This window comes from Pseudophryne corroboree, chromosome 4, assembly GCF_028390025.1.
Source record: "Pseudophryne corroboree isolate aPseCor3 chromosome 4, aPseCor3.hap2, whole genome shotgun sequence".
In the NCBI taxonomy this organism is placed as follows: Eukaryota; Metazoa; Chordata; class Amphibia; order Anura; family Myobatrachidae; genus Pseudophryne; species Pseudophryne corroboree.
In genome coordinates this window covers 638,813,337-638,834,034 of record NC_086447.1, presented here as the reverse complement: position 1 = coordinate 638,834,034, position 20,698 = coordinate 638,813,337, and the positions used below count along the sequence as shown (strand labels likewise).

Below are 20,698 nucleotides of genomic sequence, written 5' to 3'. Positions count from 1 at the left end.
GGCAGAGCACTCTGGCTGCGCCAATGGTCTGCGCATGCGGAATCCAAGAAAAGTGTGGAGAACCTACCATTCACAGGTCAAGCTCTGTCTGGGAAAGCGTTAGATGCATGGATCTCCATGGCAACTGCGGGTAAGTCTACTTTTCTTCCCTCTGCTACACCACCGACTAGGAAATCATATCCTACATCTGCAATGCAGTCCTTTCGGACCGCTAAAGTTAAAAAGTCCAAATCCCCCTCCACTTTCTTTAGAGGTGGTCAGGTGAAATCCCGAAAACCTGCACCCACATTTCAGTCATGTCTGGGCGTCCTCATGCCTGGATCCCTGGGTACAGGATATTGTTACCCAGGGGTACAGAATGGAGTTCCAAGAGCTCCCACCTCACAGATTCTTCAAATCAGGCTTGCCAGCTTCGCTGACAGAACTTGCTATTCTACAGGAAGCCATTCAAAAATTGCTAAGGTCAAATGTCATTGTTCCAGTTGCACCTCACCTAAAACACAAAGGTTATTATTCAAACCGGTTTGTGGTACCGAAACCGGACGGTTCGGTAAGACTGATATTAAACAAAGTCATTGAACCCCTACTTGAGGGAATTCAAATTCAAGATGGAGTCTCAGAGTGGTGATCTCAGGTCTGGAGGAGGGGGAATTCCTGGTATCAAGGATGCGTACCTTCACATCCCGATCTGGCTGCCTCACCAGTCCTATCTCAGATTTGTGCTGCTGGACTATCACTATCAGTTCCAGTCGGTGGCTCTCCACGGCACCAAGAGTGTTCACCAAGGTAATGGCAGAGATAATGCTACTCCTTCACAAGCAGGGTGTAAACATAATTCCTTATCTGGACACTCTGCTGATAAAAGCATCTTCCAGGGAGAAGCTGTTGCAGAGCATTGCTCTCTCAACTCAACTACTCCAGGATCATGGATGGATCCTGAATCTTCCAAAGTTGCATCTGGAGCGGACAAGGAGACTGTCCTTCCTGGGGATGATCCTCGACACGGAAGTACAGAGGGTGTTCCTGCCGGAGGAGAAAGCGTTTGTATCACCAACAATGGTCCGGGATGTTCTGAAGCCTACCCGGGTATCGGTTCATCAGTGCATTCGCCTTCTAGGGAAGATGGTTGCCTCCTATGAGGCTCTACAGTATGGAAGATTTCATGCACAGTCTTTCCAACTGGATCTCCTGGACAAATGGTCCGGATCTCATCTTCACATGCACTAGAGGATACATCTGTCAACGAAAGCCAGAATATCGCTCCTCTGGTGGCTGCAAACTTCTCACCTACCAGAGGGCCGCAGGTTCGGGATTCAGAATTGGATCCTCCTAACCACGGATGCAAGTCAAAGAGGTTGGGAGCAGTCACCCAAGGGGAAAACTTCCAAGGAAGGTGGTCAAGTCTGGAATCCATCCTTCCAATAAACATTCTGGAACTAAGGGCCATGTACAACGGTCTTCTACAAGTGGCGCATCTTCTGAAAGATCAGGTCATTCAGGTTCAGTCGGACAATGTAACGACAGTGGCCTACATAAACCGACAGGGTGGAAAGAAGAGCAGAGCTGCAATGTCAGAGGTAACAAGAATCATCCTCTTGGCAGAAAAGCACGTGATGGCGCGGTCGGCAATCTTCTTTCCGGGAGTGGATAACTGGGAAGTGGACTTCCTCAGCAGACACGATCTCCATCCGGGAGAGTGAGACCTCCACCCAGAGGTGTTCGCAGAGGTGACAAGTCTTTGGGGCGTACCTCAGATAGACATGATGGCCTCACGCCTCAACAAGAAGCTTCGGAGATTCGGAGAAGCTTCCAGATTGAGGGATCCACAGGCAGTGGTGGTGGATGCCCTGGTAACTCTGTGGGTGTTCCAGTCAGTGTATGTGTTCCCCACACTTCCACTCATCCCAAAGATTCACAAAATAATCAAGCGAACAAGAGTTCAAGCGATCCTCAATGTGCCAGACTGGCCAAGAAGGGCTTGGTATGTGGATCTTCTGGGATTACTGCTGGAAGATCCGAGGCCTCTTCCTCTTTGAGAGGACCTTCTCCAACATGGGCCGTTCGCTTATCAAGACTTACCACAGCTACGTTTGATGGCATGGAGGTTGATGCCAGATCTTAGCTCGGAAGGGCATTCTGAATAAAGTTATTCCTAACCTGATACAGGCTAGAAAAGGAGTAACATCAAAACATTACCATCGGATTTGGAAAAAGTACGTGTCTTGGTGTGAATCCAAGAAGTTTCCTACGGTGGAGTTTCAACTTGGACGGTTTCTCCTCTTCCTGCATGCAGGAGAGGATGTGGGCCTGTGCCTGGGCTCCATAAAAGTCCAGATTTTGGCCTTGTCCATTATCTTTCAGAAACAATTGGCTGCCCTACCTGAGGTTCAGACTTTCTTGAAAGCCTCCCTTTGTGCCTCCTACGGCACCTTGGGATCTTAATGTGGTGCTGCAGTTCCTGCAGTCGGATTGGTTTGACCCTTTACAGGAGGTTGATGTCCCATTTCTTACTTGGAAGGCGGTCACACTGTTGGCATTAGTATCTGCTAGAGGTTTGTCGGAATTGGGGGCATTGTCCTGCAAGAGCCCCTACTTGATTTTCCATGAAGATAGAGCTGAGCTCAGGACGTGTCAGCATTTTCTTTCAAAGGTTGTGTCGGCTTTTCATATGAACCAACCTATTGTGGTGCCAGTGGCGACTGACTCCTCAATTACTTCAAAATCCTTGGACGTTGTAAGGGCTTTGAAGATTAATGTGAAGAGAACTTCTCGTCACAGAAAGTCGGACACTCTGTTTGTCCTTTATGATCCCAACAAGGGGGTAAATTTACTAAGGTGGGAGATTTTTAGAACTGGTGATGTTGCCCATAGCAACCAATCAGATTATATCTATTATCTGCTAGAAGCAGCTAGATAAATGGTAAGTAGAATCTGATTGGTTGCCATGGGCAACATCACCAGTTCTAAAAATCTCCCACCTTAGTAAATTTACACCAAGGTTGGGTGGCCTGCTTCTAAGCAGATGATTTCTCGCTGGATCAGGTATACTTTCCAGCATGCTTATTCTACGGCAGGCTTGCCGTGTCCAAAATCTGTTAAGGCTCACTCAACTTGAAAAGTGGGTTCTTCCTGGGCGGCTGCCCGGGGTGTCTCTGAGGACCTAAAGTTTGGTCAATCGGTTCTGCAGGAGCCTCCACGCTCTCCCTCCCATACTGGGAGCTTTAATACATCCCCATAGTACTAATGTGGACCCCAGCATCCTCTAGGACGTAAGAGAAAATAGGATTTTAATTACCTACCGGTAAATCCTTTTCTCGTAGTCCGTAGAAGATGCTGGGTGCCCGCCCAGTGCTTCGTTTTCCTGCAATTGTTACTTGGTTCAGTACTGCCTTGTTACTTGGTTAAGTACTGTTGTTCAGCTGTTGCTGAATTATTTCAAGCTGGTTGGCTTGACTTTCTGTTGTTATGTGTGAGCTGGTGTGAATCTCACCACTATCTGTGTATTGCCTTCTCTCGTAGTATGTCTGTCTCCTCACGCACATTTTCTAGACTGAGTCTGGTAGAAGGGGCTTAGAGGGAGAAGCCAGCCCACACTATTAAACTCTTAAAGTGCCTATGGCTCCCAAGGGACCAGTCTATACCCCATGGTACTAATGTGGACCCCAGCATCCTCTACGGGTACGAGAAAAGGATTTACCGGTAGGTAATTAAAATCCTATTTTTACAGGGTTTGCCCTGTGTGGTGTAGGGGTACGCTCGCCTGTGCTGCATATTATTGTAATAGCTCCAAATAAAAGGGTTATTATCCTAATTAATTTCCCAGGCTTTGCCGTGTGCGTGTGGGGGTTAGGGGTACGCTCTCCTGTGCCACCAATATTGTGCGTGTATTACATCTGGGCAAATTCCAGCACTTCACATGTTTGTGCCGCACACTTGTGTAGCTTAGCTTAGCTTAGTCATACAGCTACCTCATTGCACCTCTTTTCATGATGTGCTGTTTGGGGCCTAGTTTTTTTTTTAAGTGCCATCCTGTCTGATACTGCAGTGCCACTCCTAGATGGGCCAGGTGTTTGTGCCGCACACTTGTGTCGTTTAGCTTAGTCATACAGCTACCTTGGTGCAACCTTTTGGCCTAAAAACAATATTGTGAGGTGTTCAGAATAGACTGGAAATGAGTGGAAATGAATGTTATTGAGGTTAATAATAAAGTAGGATCAAAATTACCCCCAAATTCTGTGATTTTAGCTGTTTTTATGTTTTTTTTCCCAAAAATCATTCAGATCCAAAACCAATACCAAAACCTTTAACCTGGGACACTCATGAATTACACAGGTTCTGTGGCTGCTTAAAACCAGGTGAAATGCAGGCTTGTAGTCTGCCAGCCACAGAACCTGTGTAATTCATGCTTGTCCCAGGTTAAAGGGATAGTATGGTCGGACTAGCACTGTATTACATATAGCGTACCATTCAGAAGTGGAAATTGACAGCTTCTTAGCAAAATAATAAATACATATACGATGTGTGGATAATAAATAAAAACACTGATACTACAATTTATGTTTTATTATATAAAGTACATTTTAACTCTCTTCCTCTTCTATGTACTCCTCTTCTGCATCCACACACAGCTGCATTCTTAATTTCCACTGGTCAAAGCCGTGCTGTAGGTTATTATTGTTAGCTGTCTCGACAGATCCGTCCTTTTCTTCTTTACCTCAGTAACTGATGCAAAACGGGTTCTTTTGACTTTATGGAAAAGAAAGAAGTCACATGGTGCTACTGTATGTCTGTCAAGTATACAGTATGTTCTAGCACTGCATTCTTTTCTCGACCAAAAACCTTTGCACAGAGAGAGCTGTGTGGGCTGGTGTGTTGTCCTGATGGAGGATGAAACCATTTTTCCACAACTCTGGCCTCTTACTTCTGATTCTTTCCCTGCAAACTTGATTCACTGTTACACCTTTTGTATCCAACCTGCTAAAATAAAACCCTGGATAGAAAAAATAAATAAATAAATAACATGGCTTTGATTTGGATTTGCTTTGATGTGCTTTCTTCATTCTTGGTATTAGAGTTGTGCGGCAGACACTTTTCCGTTTTTGTGTTTTGGATCTGGATCTCTGCTCGTGTTTTGGATCTGGATTGGTTTTGCCAAAACCACCCTTTCGGGGTTTATTTTTGGTTTTGGATCTGGATGATTTTTGAAAAGAAATATAAAAACAGCAAAAATCACAGAATTTGGGGGTAATTTTGATCCTATGGTATTAACCTCAATAACATTCATTTCCACTCATTTCCAGTCTATTCTGAACACCTCACAATAGTGATGTGCACCGGACATTTTTCGGGTTTTGTGTTTTGGTTTTGGATTCGGTTCCGCGGCCGTGTTTTGGATTCGGACGCGTTTTGGCAAAACCTCCCTGAAAATTTTTTGTCGGATTCGGGTGTGTTTTGGATTCGGGTGTTTTTTTTTTTTAAAAACCCTCAAAAACAGCTTAAATCATAGAATTTGGGGGTAATTTTGATCCCATAGTATTATAAACCTCAATAATCCTAATTTCCCCTCATTTTCAGTCTATTCTGAACACCTCACAATATTATTTTTAGTCCTAAAATTTGCACCGAGGTCGCTGGATGGCTAAGCTAAGCGACACAAGTGGCCGACACAAACACCTGGCCCATCTAGGAGTGGCACTGCAGTGTCAGGCAGGATGGCACTTAAAAAAAATTGTCCCCAAACAGCACATGATGCAAAGAAAAATGAAAGAAAAAAAGGAGGTGCAAGATGGAATTGTCCTTGGGCCCTCCCACCCACCCTTATGTTGAATAAACAGGACATGCACACTTTAATGAACCCATCATTTCAGCGACAGGGTCTGCCACACGACTGTGACTGAAATGACTTGTTGGTTTGGGCCCCCACAAAAAAAAGAAGCAATCAATCTCTCCTTGCACAAACTGGCTCTACAGAGGCAAGATGTCCACCTCATCATCATCCTCCGATTCCTCACCCCTTTCACTGTGTACATCCCCCCTCCTCACAGATTATTAATTCGTCCCCACTGGAATCCACCATCTCAGGTCCCTGTGTACTTTCTGGAGGCAATTGCTGCTGGTGAATGTCTCCACGGAGGAATTGATTATAATTCATTTTGATGAACATAATCTTCTCCACATTTTCTGGAAGTAACCTCGTATGCCGATTGCTGACAAGGTGAGCGGCTGCACTAAACACTCTTTCGGAGTACACACTGGAGGGAGGGCAACTTAGGTAGAATAAAGCCAGTTTGTGCAAGGGCCTCCAAATTGCCTCTCTTTCCTGCCAGTATACGTACGGACTGTCTGATGTGCCTACTTGGATGCGGTCACTCATATAATCCTCCACCATTCTTTCAATGGTGAGAGAATCATATGCAGTGACAGTAGACGACATGTCAGTAATCGTTGGTAGGTCCTTCAGTCCGGACCAGATGTCAGCACTCGCTCCAGACTGCCCTGCATCACCGCCAGCGGGTGGGCTCGGAATTCTTAGCCTTTTCCTCGCACCCCCAGTTGCGGGAGAATGTGAAGGAGGAGATGTTTACGGGTCACGTTCTGCTTGACTTGACAATTTTCTCACCAGCAGGTCTTTGAACCTCTGCAGACTTGTGTCTGCCGGAAAGAGAGATACAACGTAGGTTTTAAATCTAGGATAGAGCACAGTGGCCAAAATGTAGTGCTCTGATTTCAACAGATTGACCACCCGTGAATCCTGGTTAAGCGAATTAAGGGCTCCATTCACAAGTCCCACATGCCTAGCGGAATCACTCTGTTTTAGCTCCTCCTTCAATGTCTCCAGCTTCTTCTGCAAAAGCCTGATGAGGGGAATGACCTGACGCAGGCTGGCAGTGTCTGAACTGACTTCACGTGTGGCAAGTTCAAAGGGTTGCAGAACCTTGCACAACGTTGAAATCATTCTCCACTGCGCTTAAGTCAGGTGCATTCCTTTGCCTATATCATGGGTAGATGTATAGGCTTGAATGCCCTTTTGCAGCTCCTCCATCCTCTGAAGCATATAGAGGGTTGAATTCCACCTCGTTACCACCTCTTGCTTCAGATGATGGCAGGGCAGGTTCAGGAATGTTTGGTGGTGCTCCAGTCTTCGGCACGCGGTGGTTGAATGCCGAAAGTGGCCTGCAATTCTTCGGGCCACCGACAGCATCTCTTGCACGCCCCTGTCGTTTTTTAAATAATTCTGCACCACCAAATTCAATGTATGTGCAAAACATGGGACGTGCTGGAATTTGCCCAGATGTAATGCACGCACAATATTGGTGGCGTTGTCCGATGTCACAAATCCCCAGGAGCGTCCAATTGGGGTAAGCCATTCTGCGATGATGTTCCTCAGTTTCCGTAAGAGGTTGTCAGCTGTGTGCCTCTTCTGGAAAGCGGTGATACAAAGCGTAGCCTGCCTAGGAATGAGTTGGCGTTTGCGAGATGCTGCTACTGGTGCCGCCGCTGCTGTTCTTGCTGCGGGAGGCAATACATCTACCCAGTGGGCTGTCACAGTCATATAGTCCTGAGTCTGCCCTGCGCCACATGTCCGTGGTTAAGTGGACATTGGGTACAACTGCATTTTTTAGGACACTGGTGACTCTTTTTCTGAGGTCTGTGTACATTTTCGGTATCGCCTGCCTAGAGAAATGGAACCTAGATGGTATTTGGTACCAGGGACACAGTACCTCAATCAAGTCTCTAGTTGCCTCTGAATTAACGGTGGATACCAGAACCACGTTTCTTACCGCCCAGGCTGCCAAGGCCTGAGTTATCCGCTTTGCAGCAGGATGACTGCTGTGATATTTCATCTTCCTCGCAAAGGACTGTTGGACAGTCAATTGCTTACTGGAAGTAGTACAAGTGGTCTTCCAACTTCCCCTCTGGGATGACGATCGACTCCCAGCAGCAACAACAGCAGAGCCAGCACAGTAGGCATTACACTCAAGGATGCATCGGAGGAATCCCAGGCAGGAGAGGACTCGTCAGACTTGCCAGTGACATGGCCTGCAGGACTTTTGGCTTTCCTGGGTAAGGAGGAAATTGACACTGAGGGAGTTGGTGGTGTGGTTTGCAGGAGCTTGGTTACAAGAGGAAGGGATTTAGTTGTCAGTGGACTCCTTCCGCTGTCACCCAAAGTTTTTGAACTTGTCACTGACTTCTGATGAATGCGGTCCAGGTGACGTATAAGGGAGGATGTTCCTAGGTGGTTAACGTCCTTACCCCTACTTATTACAGCTTGACAAAGGCAACACACGGCTTGACACCTGTTGTCCGCATTTGTGTTGAAATAATTCCACACCGAAGAGCTGATTTTTTTTGTATTTTGACCAGGCATGTCAATGGCCAAATTCGTCCCACAGACAACAGGTGTCTCCCCGGGTGCCTGACTTAAACAAACCACCTCACCATCAGAATCCTCCTTGTCAATTTCCTCCCCAGCAACACCCATATCCTCATCCTGGTGTACTTCAACAGTGACATCTTCAATCTGAGTATCAGGAACTTAACTGCGGGTGCTCCTTCCAGCACTTGCAGGGGGCGTGCAAATGGTGGAAGGCACAAGCTCTTCCCGTCCAGTGTTGGGAAGGTCAGGCATCGCAACCGACACAATTGGACTCTCCTTGGGGATTTGTGATTTAGAAGAACGCACAGTTCTTTGCTGTGCTTTTGCCAGCTTAAGTCTTTTCATTTTTCTAGCAAGAGGATGAGTGCTTCCATCCTCATGTGAATCTGAACCACTAGCCATGAACATAGGCCAGGGCCTCAGCCGTTCCTTGCCACTCCGTGTCGTAAATGGCATATTGGCAAGTTTACGCTTCTCATCAGACGCTTTCAATTTTGATTTTTGGGTCATTTTACTGAACTTTTGTTTTTTGGATTTTACATGCTCTCTACTATGACATTGGGCATCGGCCTTGGCAGACGACGTTGATGGCATTTCATCGTCTCGGCCATGACTAGTGGCAGCAGCTTCAGCACGAGGTGGAAGTGGATCTTGATCTTTCCCTATTTTAAACTCCACATTTTTGTTCTCCATTTTTTAATGTGCGGAATTATATGCCAGTTTCAATAGCAATGGCCTACTACTATATATACTGCGCACAACTGAAATGCACCACAGGTATGGATGGATAGTATACTTGACGACACAGAGGTAGGTACAGCAGTGGCCTACTGTACCGTACTGCTATATATTATATACTGGTGGTCAGCAAACTGTGCAAAACTGAAATGCACCACAGGTCTGGATGGATAGTATACTTGATGACACAGAGGCAGGTACAGCAGTGGCCTACTGTACCGTACTGCTATATATTATATACTGGTGGTCAGCAAACTGTGCAAAACTGAAATGCACCACAGGTATGGATGGATAGTATACTTGACGACACAGAGGTAGGTACAGCAAAACTCTGCACTGTACTCCTGCTATATAATACAGCTGCTCCCCAGTCCCCACAATTAAGCAGTGTGAGCACAGATATATGCAGCACACTGAGTACAGATAAGGAGCGTTTTTTTCATCAGAGAATGGATAAAACTGGTGGTCACTGATCAGCAAAACTCTGCACTGTACTCCTCCTATATTAATATACAGCTGCTCCCCAGTCCCCACAATTAAGCAATAAGTAAAGCAAGCACAAATATTTGCATCAACAATACACGGAGAGGATGCCAGCCACGTCCTCTCCCTAACATTTCCCATGCACGAGTGAAAATGGCGGCGACGCGCGGCTGCTTATATAGAATCCGAATCTCGAGAGAATCCGACAGCGGGATGATGACGTTCGGGCGCGCTCGGGTTAACCGAGCCATACGGGAGAATCCGAGTATGCCTCGGACCCGTGTAAAAAGTGTGAAGTTCGGAGGGGTTCAGTTTCCGAGGAACCGAACCCGCTCATCACTACTCACAATATTGTTTTTAGGCCAAAAGGTTGGACCGAGATCGCTGAATGACTAAGCTAAGCGACACAAGTGGGCAGCACAAACACCTGGCCCATCTAGGAGTGGCACTGCAGTGGCAGACAGGATGGCAGTTTTAACCACTTGCCTGGCATGGTCGCATCAGATGCGACCATGCCTGCAAGTGCTTTATCTGACCTGGTCGCACAGGATGTGACCAGTCAGATAAACTTTGTCAGCAGCGGCAGGGAAGGGAAACTTCCCTCTGCTGCTGCTTTCAGAGGGACCGGAAGGTCCCTCCGCCTCCCTGCACCCTCATCCTGTATCTGCCGTGCTGCCAATAATTGCCGATCGGTTAGCATGGCAGGTTTCCCCAGCGGCTGTAGACAATAGCAGACGCTGGGGAGTGAAAATTACCCCCCACAAGCCAGATTCAGACCCCCTGTATACCTGGAGGCTGTCCAGGATCTAGAAAGTAAAGTCACAATGTTACCAATGTTCTGATGGTCGCAATGTTCCCGATCGATGTTTCAATGTTTGGGGGAAATAATTTTACAAATTTTTTTTTAAGTAAAATCATTTTGGATAGGGTTAAATTCATGTTCTTCACCTAATTCACTCATAAAAACACGACAATTTCAGAGCAATTTTTGAGGAAAAAATCATCAGTGATGTGGTTAAAAAATAGGCCCCAAAGAGTACATAATGCAAGACAAAATGAGGTGCAAGATGGAATTGTCATCCTAATGTTGTTTAAACAGGACATGCACAGTTTAATAAACCCATCATTTCAGCGACAGGTAGTACCCCTGGTAAAAGCTCGCCAGGTTCTCAGAATAATAGCTAGGAAGAGGACAGTGTCAAGAAGGTGATTAAAAATTAGAGAGGCACATGCAATCAGGAACAACACACAGGCTTTCACCTCCACTCCTATATTTATGTGGAACAGAAATGAGTTCAACCAAGCAAATATATAATTATTCATTTCCACATTACTTGAGAAACTGAAAAACTAGGGGCCAAAGCCTCCAAAATTGTACCCCCTTCTCCATTTTCAGGGATTAAGATAATCTCAGATTTAATGCTGGGATGCAAATAAACTGGTGTATACCACAGGATCAAGATTGGCTATTTTCCCCTCCATGGAGTCTGGAGACTTATTTTGTGGGTTTCTTTTTTTCCATTTTTTTATTACATTTTTATTTACATATTTTGTGGCAGATGCCCAGTTACATGCATGTGAGCATACCTGTGTGTCCCAGTTACATGCATGTGAGCATACCTGTGTGTCTTGTTTATTTTAATCAGATTTTATTTTTAAATAAAGCAGCCCCTCCTGAGCACCCACAGCAGCCCCGGATGCGGCAAGTTGAGTTCGGGTGGGTTCAGTAAAGTACTAAGCATGACTCTGCAGTAAATTTTTTGTTATTGAGCCCCTGCCCTAGTGGAGCTTACCACTCTACAGTCCAAACTCATTTCATACTATAAGTAGGAATAGTTACAATATTACCCAAAGTTTCTGAACTTGACAATGACTTATGATGAATGTGCTGCAGGTGACGTATAAGGGAGGATGTTCCTAGGTGGTTAACGTCCTTACCCCTACTTATTATGGATTGACAAAGGCAACAGATGGCTTCACACCTGTGGTCCGGATTTGTGGAGAAATAATTCCACACCGATGAGGTGGCTTTTTGGTATTTTGCCCAGGCATGACAATGGGCTAGTTTCATCCCATGGCCAACAACTGTCTCCACTGGTGCCTTATTCAAAAAAATCACATCACCATCAGAATCATCATCAACTTCCTCCGCAGCGCCAGCTACACCCATATGTGACATCCTCAATCTCAATATCAGCAACTGGACTGTTGGTGCTCCTCCCAGCACTTGCAGGGGGCATGAAAATGGTGGTAGGAACCTCCTCTTCCCATACAGTGTTGTGAAGGTTAGGCCTAGACATTGTAACCGCGGACAGTGCCAGCACTCCTGTATTTTCACAACACCCCTGTAGTTTTACAGCATACAAGACAAGTCCAGTGTATATTTATTTTTCACTGCACCCCTGTATTTTTACAGCATACAAGACAGTGCCAGTGTACATTTATTTTCACTGCACCCCTGTATTTTTACAGCATGCAAGACCAGTGTACTTTTATTTTAACAACAGCATCCCTGAATTTTTACAGCATACAGGGCCAGTGCACATTTATTCTCACTGCACCCTAGAATTATTACAGCATACATAACAGGGCCAGTGTACATCAATTTTCACTGCACCCTAGAATTATTACAGTATACAAGACAGGGTCAGTGTACATTTATTTTCACTGCACCCCTGAATTTTTACAGTATATAGGGCCAGTGTTATGTTATTTTAAAAACAGCACCCCTATATTTTACAGCATACAGGAGCAGTGTGCTTTCAATTTTTAACAACTACACCCCTGAATTCCAACAGCATACAGGGCCAGTGTAATTTTATTTTAACAGCAGCACCCCTATATTTTACAGCATACAGGAGCAGTGTGCTTTTAATTTTTAACAACTGCACCCCTGAATTTTTACAACATACAGGGCCAGTATAATGTTATTTTAACAGCAGCATCCCTATATTTTTACAGCATACAGGACCAGTGTGCTTTTAATTTTTTAACAACTACACCCCTGAATTTTTACAGCATACAGGGCCAGTGTAATGTTATTTTAACAGCAGCACCCCTATATTTTTTTTACAGCATACAGGAGCAGTGTGCTTCTAGTTTTTCACAACTGCACCCCTTTTAACAGCATACAGGGCCAGTGTAATGTTATTTTAACAGCAGCACCCCTATATTTAACAGCATACAGGAGGACAGCAACACCCCTGTACAGCTGCAGCACCCGTAGCAGCACATGAAACAGAAACACCAGTGACAGCCTGGACAATCAGGACAGGATGGACAGCACCCCTAACACAGCACAGGTACACCAAAGTGACTGCAGCAACACCCTTACAGAGCACACACTAACCCCACCACCCACAGAGAGACAGAGGTCTGTCTCCCTCAGTTGCCAAGTCCAGTGAGAAAATGGCAGCGACGCGCGGCTTTTTATATGGAATCCAAAACCCACGAGAATCCTACAGCGGGATGATGTCGTTTTGCCTTGTTCTGGTTTCAGAGTCTGGCGGGAAGTCCCAAACCGGGCTCGTATCTGGGCTCGGAACGGGATGTTTGGGGGGGGGGGGGGGGGGGTTCGGTTCTCTGTGAACCGAACCCGCTCATCTCTACTTAGTGTGGATGGCGTTTTCCAGTGCATGGACTGGTGTTTTGATCAGGATCGCGATTAAAGATCCACGTTTCATCACAGGTATTAATTATTAATTAAAGGATGGCTTCCCACCAATATGAAAGTGCAAGTACCAGCAGTGATTTAGGGGACATACAAATCATCTGCCCCTTAGCCCCTACCTGACAGGTGAAGTAGGGATTAGAATGGAGAGATACAGACAGGGTGGTGGGATGGGAGGGCTGAGATGGGAAGGTTGTGGAAGGCCTCGAAGTGCAATCCTCCACATTCCTCCCCCTTCCCCCAACAGCCACACACCCGTCCATGGACCCACAACAACACACCTGACAGAGTTTAGAGTAAAGTTTAGGGGGTGAATCATGACAGATGAGAGAGATGGGCGAAAAGAGAGATTGGAGGGTGGACAGAGATGAAATAGACACAGGAGGGGACATAAGGCTATAGAGACAGTGGAGGAGGTGCTTAGGCTTGAGAGAACCAACTGGACATAATCCTGAAGTGACACAAGGGCAGTGATGGCTAACCTTGACATTCCAGCTGTTGTTGAACTACACATCCCAGCATGCCCTGAATCAGTTTTAGCATGGCCAAATAACAAAACTGATGCAGGGCATGCTGGGATATGTAGTTCAACAACAGCTGGAGTGTCAAGGTTAGCCATCACTGCGCTAGGGTGTCTTGATGTTGTAAGGAACATTGAGGGATGGGGTTGGAGAGACATAGTGGGGACAAAACTATATGGCAGTCCAAATAGCTAGTGACCAGATGCATGACTAGTCAAATATACTAGTTCATACATAAACCCCTAGGACTTGAAGGTCGACAATGCCATGGAGTGGTTAAAATACCGAATGCACTACATACAGTTGCAGACTAGTATTGCTTGTTGTGAAAATGCAGTAATAAGATTGAGGCTCATTTTTTAAGTACAGAGCAGACAAGCCAAAGGTTTTGGCTTCAGAGGGAGATCTTTTAAGCTTTGAAAAGAAATAAAGTACCAACGAATCAGCTCCTAACTGTCATTTTTTTGTGTGTATAGTCTATGTCCTGGGGAAAAAGGGAGTCTATGTCCTGTTGGGGCAGCATCTCTTTCCCCAAGCACTCCTATGCTTACATTCTGTAATTCAAGGGATTACCGATTCAAAAAACTGACTTGTCCCTGTGTGGTTAACCCTGGGTTAGGTTGCGCTAACCTACCGATTTTTCGTAAAATGCGGAATCAATGTGTTTCCCCAGCCGGTAAAACCCCAGAGGGTGCCGTTTATCACTGAGTTTTCCTTGCATCTTCTAAAGATGTGAGGAAATGTCCACCTCTGTGGCTTAATGTATGGGATAATACCCGCTGATTGAATTGGCAAATTGGATTCCCCCCTTAGATGTGGATCAATAATTATATGTTTTAGTATGCTCTGCAAATATAAGTCCTTTTATTGGAAATACGCGGATACGAATTTGCTTTACTACCACTTTAGAGGAAGTTTTGACCATAATTATATGATTAATGTGCTCTTCTACATATAAAGACCCTAGCTTTCTATGGCCAGATTTATGGCATACAATTCTCTCCCATTGGGGAGATTTATTTATATTCCTGGGGGCATAACTATCTGATATATAATTTACAATTTTATGCCAGTTCAGCAATGAGGCTGTGTCTACTGCAAATTACAAATATCAACTAAGTTATTCTCAGCCTAAGTTGGCACCGCAGGGCACTTGCCAGGGGTGCCACAGGTTGGTGGTCCATCAAATAATCTGATTTTAAGTATCAAATGATATGCTTTTTGTTCAATATGATAGGCATAATGATAGCTCGTGGATGCCAATTATAAACAAACATAAGTGCAAACCTGTCCACCACCACATAACTGTTCCTAAGAGTGACTGCTGGTTCCTCAATAAAGAAAAACCTTTTAGTCTAGGGCAGGGGTAACCAACCCTGGTACTCGAGAGCTACCAACAGTAAACATTTTCCAGGTCTCCTCACAGAATCACAAGTGAAGTAATTAGCTCCACCTGTGGATCTTTTAAAATGTGTAATGACTACACCTGTGCACCTGCAAGGTGAGCTAGAAAACATGAACTGTTGGTAGCTCTCGAGGACCAGGGTTGGCTACCACTGCCCTAGGGGCACCATAAAAAAATACTGATACTCTGGGATGCAGTTATTCAAGAAACATTTAGTTTGAAAACAACAATTCCCACATCGTGTTCATAGAACTAAATGTTCCACATGCACCGTTGTACTTATCTACTGTATATGGCTGGACCATCCTTATCCATACATTAGGTTTTACAGCTATCACTCAAAGCAAGTGATTGTGCCAACCACGTCTTTGGTGCAAATGTATATTTGTTTATATGCTCAGCTCTGCATAGCCCATAATTCCTTCCACACACCATCTCTGAACTTAGCGGGTAATTCAGACTGGATCACTGCAGTGGCAGCGGTCGCAGTCTGAAATCCATTGTTATGCCCGTTGCCCACAGTACCTGAGGATGCAGCATTATATACAGTGCCCTGCTAAAGTATTCACACACACCCCTTTGCATTTTTCATGTTTTGTTGCCTCACAACCTGGAATTAAATGGATTGTTTGAAGGTTTGCATCATTTCATTCACAGAACATGCCTACAACTTTGAAGATGTTTTTTTTTTTATTGTGAAGCAAACAACAAATAAGACAAAATAACAGAAAACTTCAGCGTACAGAACTATTCACGCCCTAAAGTCAGTACTTTGTAGAGTCACCTTTTGCGGCAATTACAGCTGCATGTTGCTTTGGATAAGTCTCTATGAGCTTGCCACAAAGATTTTTGCCCATTCCTCAAGGCAAAATTGTTCCAGCTCCTTCCTGTTTTATGGTTTCCGCTTGTGAACAGCAATCTTCAAGTCTGACCACAGATTCCCAATTGGATTGAGATCTGGGCTTTGACTAGGCCATTCCAACACATTTAAATGTTTCCCCTTAAACCACTCGAGTGTTACTTTAGCAGTATGCTTTGGGTCATTGTCCTGCTGGAAGGTGAACCTCCGTCCCAGTATCAAATCACAGGCAGACTGAAACAGGTTTTGCTCAAGAATATCCCTGAATTTAGCACCATCTATCTTTTGTTTCCCAGTACCTGCTGCTGAAAAACATCCCCACAGCATGATGCTGCCACCACCATGTTTCACTGTGGGGATGGTGTTCTTGGGGCGGTGGTATGTGTTGGGTTTGAGCCAGACATAGCGTTTTCCTTGGTGGCCGAAAAGTTAAATTTTAGTCTCATCTGACCAGAGCACCTTCCTCCATACATATGGGGAGTCGTCCACATGTCTTTTGGCAAACTAAAAACATGCCTTCTTATTTTTAACACTAAGTAACGGCTTTTTTCTGGCCACTCTTCCATAAAGCCCAGCCCTATGGAGTGTACGGTTTATTGTGGTCACATGCACAGATACACCAGTCTTTGCTGTGGAACTCTGCAGCTCCTTCAGGGTTACCTTTGGTCTCTGTGCTGCCTCTCTGATTAATGCCCTCCTTGACCGGTCTGTGAGTTTTGTTAGCCGGCCCTCTCTTTGCAGGTTTGTTGTGGTACCATGTTCTTTCCATTTGAAGAGGATGGATTTGATGGTGCTTCGAGTGGATCATCAAAGATTTTGATTTTTTTTTTTTTTTTATAACCCAACCCTGACTTTTACTTCTCAACAACTTTGTCCCTGACTTGTTTGGAGAGCTCCTTGGTCTTCATGGTGTTATGCCTCATGCTTAGTGGTGTTGCAGCCTCTGGGGCCTTTCAGAAAAGGTGTGTTTACACTGACAGACCATGTGACACTTAGATTGCCCACAGGTGGACTTCATTTCACTAATTATGTGACTTCTGACGGTAATTGGTTGCACCAGAATTTTGAGGGGCTTCAGAGCAAAGGGGGTGAATACATATGCACATGCCAATTTTCGAGTTTTTATTTATAAAAATATTTTCTTATATAAATTTGACTCATTTCACTTCACCAACTTAGACTATTTTGTGCATATCCATCACATAAAATTCAGATATTTTTTTTTTTTTTTCAATAACAGGTTGTAATGTAACAAAATAGGTAAAAAGCCAAGGTGGGTGAATACTTTAGCAAGTCACTGTATCATGCATAAAATTAATTAACTACAAAGCTGCCAAAATCTCCCTTTTGAAATAGTCAGTTTAACATTATGCTTTGGGGCTAATTGTTTTAACACATCATTAAACATTTTGTCACATTATTTTTTCATCACTTTTTCTTTGAAAGCGGAACATGACATTGTTATTGTGTTTTTAAACCCACGTCTACTTTAATTTGTTAGGTGTTTATGAATGTCAGATTGTAGATTTTTCCTCATGAATACCATATGGGAGATGTGAGGATAGACCAGTCACATTCAATTATATCACAAATTGACTCAGGCATATTCTAATCTAGAATGCTGCAGAATATTTCCTGTATAATTATTTGTAAACACTTGTCTAGCAGCGTGCATAAGTAATTTTTAGTATGGTAACTAAATTCAAGCAAAATTCAAACGGTTTTGTTGAGTACACACTAAACGATGTGTATACCCAGCGATATCGGCTGCAGCTGTCCCGTCAGGGTGCCAACATTGGCAAGTGCATACACACTTGCCAATGTCGGGTGCAACGGAGCATCGGTGTGGGGGGCGGGGAGGAGCCGGGCCATGCTGCATTGGGCAGCATGGCATCACTTGTGACATCACCAGATTGGGCTGCATGTACAGATGTCGCAAGCGACCCATGGGATCGTGCATCGCTGATGATATAGTGGGTATGCACTGGCTGATTTGACCAATATGTCGTTCAGAATTGTCAGAATCGGACATATTGTTAAAAAAAAGTGGTACACTGTGTACCCATCTTGCATGTGATAGAGAAATGTTGAAGTAAAACACATCTATTCTCTAAAATACCAGTGTAGCATAATAATAATAATAATAATAACAACAACAACAACAACAACTACATACTGTAGATGTAACAGAAATTGCAAAATTACATATAAACAATAATTTAAATATATGCAACATGTAAACACTATAATGTTCATACAATTTTACTAGCTATACTAAAGGTGTATGTGTCTGATTCTGATTTGGAAGTAAAACAAAAAAATGTAAGTAGCTGTTCACCTCATCAAAATCATGTTGCACTGCAGGTGGGGCAGATGTAACATGCACAGGGAGATTTAGATTTGGGCGGGGTGTGTACAAACTGAAATGTAAATTGCTGTGTAAAGAGAATTCTATCTTACATTTATGGGCTACATGTAAAAGCAGCCAGTATTTACCCTACACAGAAAAAATATAAATGTATTTGCTCCCATTGCATTGCAATATGGTTTGTTCCAGATACAAAGATACTTGTTTGTTGTTTTGCTTTACGTCCAAATCAGATAAAATGATTAGTAAAGTGGAGGTACTGTGCATACACATACTTAGTAAAAGTACCTAAAGTAAATAAGTAGTTTCTCAGTTTTGTCCTTAATGTTCCCATAACAAATAAAACATGGATGACTGAACTGAATGGAGCTAAAAGCACCAAGGAATCTATAACTACGTAGGCTTACCATACTCGCTCTTTAAACCGGGACACTCATAAATTGCACAGGTTCTGTGGCTGGCTTAATGCAAGCCAGCATTTCACCAGGTTTTAATCAGCAATAGAACCTGTATAATTCATTGGTTTCCTGGTTAAAAGGGATATCATATTAAGTCTATATCTGATTTTATGGATTCTTATGGGCTAAAGGATAATTACATTTTTAACAATTTAAAGAAAAAAGTAAAGTACTTACCAACCCAAATTCTTATTTAATTGACCTCTTTCCCCTAAGGACAGTACTCTCCCTCCCAGCAGCAATAGCTATCCCATATATGTAGTTTTCCTCTAAATGATCAGTAAACCTACCGGACATTAACAAATATATTGCAACTGTATAATTTCCAATATCTTTGCAGGCAGAACTTCATATAATTATTATACAGTATTTCATACTATTGCTCACTATTATTCTCACCAAAATTCTGCAGAGAGACTGACTGCAGTGTGTTCCTGGCTGTGATCGCTGCCTGGAATTCAGCTGTGAGCAGGTATCAATCTCCCCAACAACTTCAGCTGACGATATCTCTTTTCTATATCTCTTTAACACTTTTACCTAATTACTAATATGAATGTTATAAGTAGCTCTGTTAAACAGGACAACTTCTATCATAGTTCTGGTGACGCTTTCCAAATACAGCAGGTTATACAGCACAATTGCACTATTATTGTCATGTACATACTAGCATTGTGCAATGACCTCTTTTATATTTCCAATAATCTCCAGGATGTTATGTAACCTATGTGCACACAGTGTTCTACTGAATCCTAATGTGTTTCACTATGCACTGTGAGCGTGATTTATCTTGGAGTCAATGATCCCTGTCCTGAAATGCAGCTAAGCTGCTCAACCACACTTAGAAACCGCACCTCAAGAAATCATGAAGGTGCATGAATGCATCCGTGTGTGTAACCCTTAATGAGCCTCATTATGTGTTATGTACTGGAGGACTATGGAGAGCCAACCTGTTATATGCCAGCTGCTGTAAAACTACACATCCCAGCATGCCCTGCCACAGTTTTGCTGTTAGGCTATGCTAAAACAGTAACAGGGCATGCTGGGATATGTGGTTCCACAGCAGATGGAGTGCAACACATTGTCTAATCCTGTATTGAAAAAACAACACGTTTGAGTTCAGCATGGTTATTGATGATACTAGGTGATTCATCACGCCCTACGGGCACTCTTCACACCATCGTAAGGGGCTACGCCCCCTAAACCTTTGCACGCCCTTGCGGCGTGCAATATTTTTATTATATGAAGTATTACCTCCAATCATAATTGTGTGAGTGGGTAAATATTGCACGGACAAAGGGCGTGTGATGGTTAAGGGGTTGTAGCCCCTTGCAACGGAGTGAACAGTGCATGCAGGGCCTGATGAATCACCTAGTAGGTGCTGTGGCTGGGGGAGTGGCAGGTGTGGGGAGACACGGAGGGGGTGCAGGAGTGCCATGGGTGGGGGAGGAGTGGGTGCGTGGGTGGGGGTCCGAAGCCACCGCTGGTGGAGAAGGAGCAGTTGCGGGGGTGCCGCAGGTAGGGGAGGGGCAGGTGTGGTGGTGCCGCGGGTGGGGGAGGGGGTCCGGAGCCACCGTGGGTGGTGGTGGAGGGTGTGTGTGGGAGTGCCGCGGATGAGACCCGGAAGTACTGCGAATGGGGTAGGGGTGGGTAATGCTTCGCCTGCTTCTCCTCCTGGAAGCAGCTAAGCTGCTGTCCTCCCTTTGGCAGTGGATCTCCCGGAGACTCGCACAGCAGCCAAGCAGCCAGTCATTATTGTTAGTGCCGGTGTTCCAATGCGCCGCATTACAGGGAAGAAGATGCACTCAATAAACGACAG

At 44.4% G+C, this 20,698-nt stretch overlaps 1 protein-coding gene across 4 annotated transcripts in view; it reads right to left on the bottom strand.

Moving 5' to 3' along the window:
• The window catches only part of IPCEF1 (interaction protein for cytohesin exchange factors 1), a 331,546-nt gene extending 311,830 nt beyond the window's left edge, over positions 1-19,716 (bottom strand). The window contains exon 1 of one of the 4 annotated variants that reach the window (XM_063917718.1): positions 19,282-19,716. Coding sequence is in view for 1 of the 4 variants with exons in the window: in XM_063917717.1 (XP_063773787.1) it covers positions 18,832-18,834 (3 nt within the window). In the remaining 3 variants the exon portion in view is untranslated. Of the gene's footprint in view, positions 1-18,831; positions 18,871-19,059; positions 19,100-19,172; positions 19,197-19,281 lie in introns of those variants that run through there. The other 3 variants (XM_063917720.1, XM_063917719.1, XM_063917717.1) reach the window with 3 other exon arrangements.
• Positions 19,717-20,698: the final 982 nt, after the last annotated feature.